Below are 8,047 nucleotides of genomic sequence, written 5' to 3'. Positions count from 1 at the left end.
CAGCTCTAAAAAGAGTTTACAGATTAAAATTGGAAGTTACGGATTAAGTAGCTTGATCTGTAATTATGTGATTGCAAAATGCAGTTCATAATTAAATTATGGATTGCATTTTGTATATGATAATCTATTAAACTGGAAGGATTTCAAAATGTTTAAAAAGTCCTTATAAATTCTTTTGCAGAACTTCAGGAGTTCTCTGCTAGAACTGTCCCAGGTAGAAGCAGACAAGAGACAGTTTTACTGTAAAGAAGGCAAGACTGGAACTTTAAAATGTATTTTTAAAAATACATTGCACTAAATTACCTTACATGAGGAGTTCAGTAGCTACTATTGCCTTTAGAAATGCTCCATATGATGTTTTTATAGAAACACTTTAAAAAGTTTTGAAAGATTGAAAGGACAATGTCAGGCATTTTTTAAAACTCTAAAATTCCAAGATGGCCTAGACTCCAGAGCTGTAGCACCTCTGAATTTCAATGGAACCTTAATGGTTTTTTGGTGATCCTTCTGTGACAGTTCTGCCTCTTCTATATAAAATGTATATTTATGAGTCAGGGAGACATAATGCAGTGAGATTTGCCCGGCACTGACTCCGACCCCTCATTCCCACCAGCATCAGCTTGATGTGTATTTTCTTGTTCTGACTTTTGCAGGGTTGTAATTCTACCTCTTCATCAGGAGATTCTTTTGCCTGTTTCACTTGGGTTCTGGTTTTGCCACTGCCTCTTTGTCAGGTGTGGGTCAAATACATTCTATTCTAAATTGAAACATGGTGCAAATCACTAACTGCCTGTTTATGTTGGTTTTTTCTGGGTTAAGGATAGCACCTTATAATGCAATTTGTCTTTTTATAGATTTGCTCTTAATACCATTTAAAAGTTTTTAAAACTTAAGCCTCTGGATGTTGCCCTGGCCATGGTAGGTGGTCAGAGCCTCTGGATAGAGGGGAGGGAGTTGGTATTTTGGTGGCTGGAAGGGTGGTGTGATGTGAGGGATGGGCCTGGGATGCTGCCTGTGGGAGGGAAGCATTGCTGAAGGTGGGATCCACAACGGAGGTGGAAGTGCAGCCCTGCACTCGTGTACAGGGGCTTTGCGAGGTCTCAGGGTGTCCAGTTCCACATCAGCATGGCTCAGCTGGGAATTTGTCTGACCCATCACAGGCTGTGTTCCAGGAATCCTCCTGGCACACCTGCAAAGCCAGCAGACCACTACTGCCAGCACCAGGCCAGCAGTGGCACAAACACTGCTCAGCAGGGCACAGGGGCTGCTCCTCACCGTGGAGTCGTTCTCGGCGTGGAGCGCCGGCCCGGTGCTGCTACAGGGCCAGGGGAACGGCTCGGTGCTGGCTGGGCAGTCCTCACTGTAGGAAATACTGAAGGTCACATCGATTCTGTACTCTGGCAGCATTGCTTGGATGAACTGTGGGCTCACAGAGCCAGCTGGCACCCTCAGTTTCTCCAATGCCTGCTGGATTTCATCTTTCCCGCACCAGCTGGAAGAGGTGTTGGCGCTTGCGCACAGCGAGCTGTTGTACCAGGAGATGAGTGTGGAGCCGGGCTGGAGAGCTGTCAGCGCCATGTCTTTGGGGCTGCTGGAGTTCAGGAAAAAGGAGAGCTTCTCCAGGAACAAACCCACCCTTTTCCTTTCCCTCAGGAAGGAGGAGTAGCTGTTCTTGGTCCGCACAGTGAAATGGTGGCAGGGTGGCTGGGGGGGCTTCAGGAGCTCGATGGTGAAGGATTGCCAGGCTGTCAGAGCGCCGGAATCCGTGGCAGACAGCACAAACTCCTGTGGGGAATGCTGGAAGTCCATCTCTAGGGGATAGCCGTGCATGGCCTGCTGGGAGGTGTTAAACTGCAGCCAGCTCTCAGATCCCCAAGGAGAGCCATCAGCTGGGAGGATTTGTAGGGATAACTGAGTGGAGTTGCCATCTTCCTTGTCATAAAATGTGTTTGCAGGTATAGGGACAAAGAACAGGCAGCCGATGGTTGCTGTTAGGAATTTAATGGAATGAACAACCTTTGGAGAAGTGTTTGCTTGTCCTTTAGAGAGGAGGGAGAAAAGGGAGGAAAAGAATTAGAAAGAAAAAATTGTTATCTCTTGCTGAGTGATGGCAAACAAATTTTGTCAGCCTCAGGATTGTGGAGTGTGCTGAAACTGAAACTTTTAACAGTAAAGTCTTGTCCTTGATCACGTCTTAACCTCATTTGTTAAGCATATTTAGATATCTGTTTATTTAAACAGCTGTTCATATCCTTAACACTGTTTTGTCTAGTCCAAAATATTAGTCAAGTCTTGTATAGCTCCTTCCCAAACACTTACATCTAATTCTAGTAACTTTTACACAAAACTACCACAACATGGTATTGTTTCGTCTTCTATTTCCAACATTAATCATGGGTTTTTTTGGGGGGGATTTTATGAGAGTATGGATGCCTGGGATGGGATTGCTGTGAGTGCTTCATGTCTGCCTGCTTTGAAGAGTTACAGAGAATTTGGGAGCAAACACCAGGTAAGCTGGAGGATGATAAAGTGTGGGGACAAATTTGAAAGGAAATTTCCTCTCTGTGACTGTCAGGTGAAGTTTGCTACCAGGCTCAAAGAGTGAAGGATCACGACATGCACTTCCTGCAGCTTGTGACAAAAATGGTTCTCTGTTCCTCCCATTTTTGGATCTTGTGTACTTCTGCTTTCTACATTTTATGGTGAGGAGTAGTAAAGTCATGCCATTAGTATCTCCTCCTTGTATGTTACCTCATGTAAATATTAGGGAAGGATGAATTCAGGACAGGAATATTTTGAATTTGATAGTCTGAGGACTGCATGGGTTCTAGTACAGGAAGCCAGAGACACATTGCAGGGTGGATGAAAAGGTTGATGGCACCTGTGTTCAGAAGCAAGAACAGAAAAGTAAACTTGTTTCTACCTTGGGTAACAGTCTGCAGCTCTTGTGAAGCAGAAAATGGAGGAAGAATCCATTCACTTTCCACAAACTGTACTCTTTCAGAGGAGGGAAACAGCTGGGTGCTTGGCTCCAGGTGTGATGGCAGCAGTGTCTCACCCACCTCTGTGAAAGTGAGATCATTACAGTTTAAGGTGAAAGGCCATTTAGATCTATGTAAAAGGAATCTTATGTCAATAATGTGTTACAGGGTTGGGAATAGTATTTGAATGCTTTTATGGCATGTGATTGAAGACTTTTGCCAGTTTCTGTCAGCATAGGAAGGACCATGGGAAGCAGGCTGGAGTTCAACCTCCCCTTTAAAAAAATGAGGGAATGGAAGTGGCTTCTATCTCTGGAGAAAAAAGTTTTTGGGGTTTTTTAATATTTCTACATGGCATGTGCTTGGATAAGTGCTAATAACAGAAATGTGTTAGGGCTATATTGTCCATCTGAGGGCTTTGACAGATCACAGAATCACAGAATGGCCTGGGTTGAAAGTCACCTCAAAGATCATCCAGGTCCAACCCCCTGCCATGGGCAGGGACACCTTCCAGTAGGCCAGGCTGCTCAGAGCCCTGTCCAACCTGGCTCTGAACACTGCCAGGGATCCAGGGACAGCCCCAGCTGCTCTGGGCAACCTGTGCCAGGGCCTCAGCACCCTCACAGGGAAGAATTTCTTTGTAATATCCAATCTAAACCTGCTTTCTCTCAGTTTGAAGGCATTCCCCCTTGTCCTGTCATACCTCACACGTTTATCCCAATGATGCCTGCTGGGACATCTGATTGCAAACCTAAATACCTCAGACTGCAGTCTGTGTACAGGCTTTGGGTACAGACTTAATGGAGATCTAATAAAGTTTTACAAAGTTAGCTCTGAAAGGCATTAACAAGGCTCTGAATTCTGCACTTTGTAACAGTCTAAAATATATCATGTGCACATTTTTACAGATTTAATGTAAGGCATAATCCTACAAATTTACCCAACTACCACTACAAAAAAACCATCTCTATTGTTAGTATACACTTAAGCCTGAGTCACAGATTCAGGCAGTTGGAAGAGAAGGCAGACTAAAAAGTATGTCTGGCCTAATTCTTTGCTCCAAAAGATACTCAACTACTTCTGTGTCATTTTTGATAAATATTTATTGTTCAGTTCTTAAAAACCCTCCACAGCGTTCTTCAAGTATCTTTTCTAATGCTTTATTATCCTTACTGTGAGAAAGTTTATCTAAAGTCTAACTTAAATCATCTTAACTGCACTTGAAGGTCATTAGTGCTGTGTTAGTTCCCAGGGGATTCTGAGAATGTATCTTTCATCTTTTAAGAAAAATATTATACAAACCCATGTATTTTCTCAGTGTTCTAGACTAATCATTTTAGTTTGACATGTTTTCTAGACCTCTGATCATCCTTGTGTTCCTTTGGAGCTTTTTTAAGGGTCCACGTCTTTCCTTAGATAGGTTGGTCAAAGCTGGGCCTGAATCATTCAGCTGAGCTGTTCTCTGCTCCCAGCTAAGCAAAAAAAATTGCATTCCATATTGAGAAGACTGCTGCTGGCACATGCCTAATGCAGGGAAGTTGTGCTTTTGCACAAGAAACTGTATAGAACTATTCTGGCAGGAAAGAGGACAAAAGGAAGTCAAATCTTAAACATACCTGATATGCTGCTGCCCAGGTGAGAAGTGGCATTAAATAAAGTCACCAGAGGCGCTTCTACAGCATCTGGCTTGATGCCTGAGATGTTGTGTGGCTCCAAGGTAGGCTCAGTGACACTTGGCAAAATCCCACTTGTTCCCAGATCTTTGTATGTAAGCAATTCCTCTGTGCCACTGGGTAAAATCCTCGTGGGCTGTGGCTCTGTTCTGAGCATGCTGCTGCTGCTGTAAGGAGGGGGGAATGTTGGTCTGGATAACCTGGACCTGTGAAAGGCAGAAAAGTCTTCTGGCACAGTCAGAACTGGAGTGGTGTCAGGGTGGGACAGAGTGATCAGACTTGGCTCAAGAGGTGCTTCAGCTTTACCAGGGACAGTGCTGGTTAATGTGTGAGGAAAGCTGGCTGAGGCTTCAGCACTGAAAATCAATTTGGAACAGAGGGTCTGTGCTTCTCTCTGGGCCACAGAAGAAGCTGTGCTTTTCCCTCCAGCAAATGAAAAGCCACTGGGCTGTGGGACAGTCATAGGAGGTTTAAACTGAGGTTCACGGCCATTAGTGAACAATTGGCTCAGACTGCTGCTTGTTAGGACAGCTGGGAATGTGCTCTTGATGGAAGATGTGAAGCCAGACAAAGCTGTGGCCCTTACAGAAGCTTCTTGGACTACTGAAGGGAGTATGCCCAGTACTGATGCTTCTGGACAGAGGGATGTATCAGAAAGCTTTTTAGGTTCTGGAAAGTGACTTTTTACCTCATTGCTGTAATCTGGCACTTCTGATACTGACATTGCTCCAGGCAAAAATGGGTGTAATTCTGTCTTGGGAGAAAATGCCGCTGCTGAGCTGTGAGGCCAATCCTGAGGAGTGTTTATCACCCATGGCCTGGAAAGCTGCTCTGTGCCTGAAGTGATGTCCTGTAGGAGATGGTGTGTGGATATCTCTGATTTACTGGAAAGGAAATAGGAGTCTGCCTCAGGCACGTGAGGCTCTGACAGCAAGGATGTACCAGAAACTCCAGCAGGCAGCACTCCCAGTTCAGAGAAGAGAAGCCTCGTTTCAGTCATCAGTGAAGGTGAAAGATCTGGGAAATGAGGGTCTGCAGACATAATGGATACTGTGGGCTTTGTTGGCATGTCCTGTGCTGAGTCCATTCCTAAGGTGACCAAGCTTTCTTGACTTGCAAGGTGGATATTATTCTGCATCTTGTAACTTGCCATGGTTATACTTTCTACACAGAAAGTTGATAAACTCTGAGTAGCTCTGAGTGATAGCACAAGTGGTGTGAGTAACTGGCTTGGCACAGGAAAGAACAAAGGCCTAGAAGCCTCTCCTGCAGCTGGCCTCTGGGTAATTCTAGTTGGTTTTAATGCAGGTGTTGGGGTGATCATTAACTGCCTGCGGTGTAGCCTTGGAGACTTTCTTTCATACTCCCCTCTCCTGAGTATTCTCCAGCCGGCAATTTCATACCCCAGCAGCTGTGAGAGATGACGTGAGTCCATGTTGTGCTGCAGGACCTGGATGAACTCAGGGAGCAGGGCAAAGGCTCCACAGGTGAGGGGCCAGGAGAGCCCCAGGTAGCTGCCGGTGGCGAGGTGGGTGTGCGCGGTGCGCTCGGCCAGGACGAGCCAGCCCCCGGCTGCCGGGCCGGGCTGCTGCAGCAGCGTCAGCGCGGAGCTGTCCAGGCGCAGGTACTCGGCCATCCTCTGCACCACCGACAGGCGCTCCCGAGCTCCCAGGGCTGCTGCTCCAGCACAGAGGATGATTTCTGCACGAGTGACGGCAGCTTCCTTCCCACACCTGATATTGAAAGGCCAGAATTAGAGTGGTTAACAATAGGTTTTTTTACATTTTTGTAAGAATCTCTCTATTTTGTGAAGATCCCTGTTTGAATTTAGTCAGTAATTGCTCAAAATTTTAGCTCTTAATCCAAAACTTCCTTCTCCTTGAATATATATGTCACAGTCATCTTTTATGAAAAATCCTTTCCTTAGGGTTTTTCCTCCTGAGAGGCCTCAGGAACAAAATGTAAACATTGATTATCTGCTGCTGTGGAATGCAACAGGTGCATCTGTGATTGGTGTCATGCAGTTGTTTCTAATTAATGGCCAATCACAGTGAACTAGCTCGGACAGAGAGCCAAGCCACAAGCCTTTGTTATCATTCTTTCTTTTTCTATTCTTAGCTAGCCTTCTGATGAAACCTTTTCTTCTATTCTTTTAGTATAGTTTTAATGTAATATATATGATAAAATAATAAATCAAGCCTTCTAAAACATGGAGTCAAATCCTTGTCTCTTCCCTCATCCTAAGACCCCTGTGAACACAGTCACATATATTAATGTTTCCCATCCCACTAATTTCACTGATTGCTAAGTTTGATCCTACTGCTTGTGCAGAACACAGCAGCATGGGCTGAATTTCCAAACACTGTCCTCATTTATGGAAGTAATTCACTTCAGAGATATTCCCAGTCTTACACATCAAATGTAGGTACTTATACTAAGAAAGTACCATCAGCAGTAACAAACAGTGTCTTGTGGAGGAAATTTGGAGCCTCGCTGGGAGCCTGCCTCTCTCCCTGCCCACAGAAGAGTTGGGAACTGGAGCAGGGAGGCTGGATGCCACCTGCACAATGGAGAATTATGTCCCTGTGCTGTTGGGCTTGCAGCCTTCATGCTCGTGTTTGCGGTGCACTGTTGCTCTGGGACAACAAAACCTCCTGCTTTTATATTCAACATGTGCTTGTTCAGTATTTTGTGGGGTTTTGTTTTGGTTCCTTGATGTCACATTTCCACAGCAGGAAAAAACCCACCCTGTGTCAATTAGGGAGCACCCATCTCTTTTGCTTAAAAGTCGTTTTTCCCTCCCCTCACTGATTAGAGCAGAAGCCATGGAGGCCAGCAGTACTTACTGGTAGCTGTTTGGCATGTGCTTCAAGTTCTGCATTTCCAAGGATAAACTGCTGTTCTGCACGTGGATGGTGAAATTTCCAGCAGCCCTCAGTGTTTCCTGGGCAGGCAGCCCTCCAGAGGCAGCAAGGTTGAGCAGGTACACTCCTCCCTCCCCTGCCATCGGCAGCCCTTGCAGTGTGTTTGCTTCAGGGTTGAATTCCAACCACTTTGGCAAATCTGCACCACTGGCTAAAGAGACCTTCTCCATAAGAGGATGGCAGAGAAACAGAATTAGTGATAGGAAATGGTGTTACTACTCCAGTTTTACATACTGTAAGCTCTAGCTGAACAGAAGTTCAGAAACAGCCACAACTGATCCATTAAAAAATCTTAGAAACCACAGTACCTAGGCTTTTCAAGTAGTGCTTGTTTGGGGTGTTTTTTAGCATAATGGCAACATTTTTTGTCCATTTCCAATACCCTGCATTCTTTAGACTACTGGTAGATAAACCACAGGTGTGGTTTGTTGTAGGTTGTTTATTTGCTGAGTAGGGAACTGCTGCATTG

The 8,047-nt window shown here is 45.2% G+C and overlaps 1 protein-coding gene across 1 annotated transcript; it reads right to left on the bottom strand.

Annotated features, from left to right (window-relative positions):
* Positions 1-882: 882 nt before the first annotated feature.
* On the bottom strand, positions 883-7,661 carry LOC139587623 (dystroglycan 1-like). Its single transcript, XM_071422020.1, has 5 exons — positions 7,501-7,661; positions 6,058-6,387; positions 4,598-4,821; positions 2,924-3,064; positions 883-2,039 (listed from the first exon to the last, which is right to left on the bottom strand). The coding sequence occupies exons 1-5, from the start codon at positions 7,659-7,661 to the stop codon at positions 883-885; spliced, it is 2,013 nt and encodes a 670-aa protein (XP_071278121.1).
* Between the last annotated feature and the right edge of the window lie 386 nt (positions 7,662-8,047).

Source organism: Agelaius tricolor, unplaced genomic scaffold (genome assembly GCF_023055355.1).
Source record: "Agelaius tricolor isolate 1412-34295 unplaced genomic scaffold, bAgeTri1.0.p SCAF_3, whole genome shotgun sequence".
Lineage (NCBI taxonomy): Eukaryota > Metazoa > Chordata > Aves > Passeriformes > Icteridae > Agelaius > Agelaius tricolor.
This window is presented reverse-complemented; position numbering and strand designations above follow the sequence as displayed.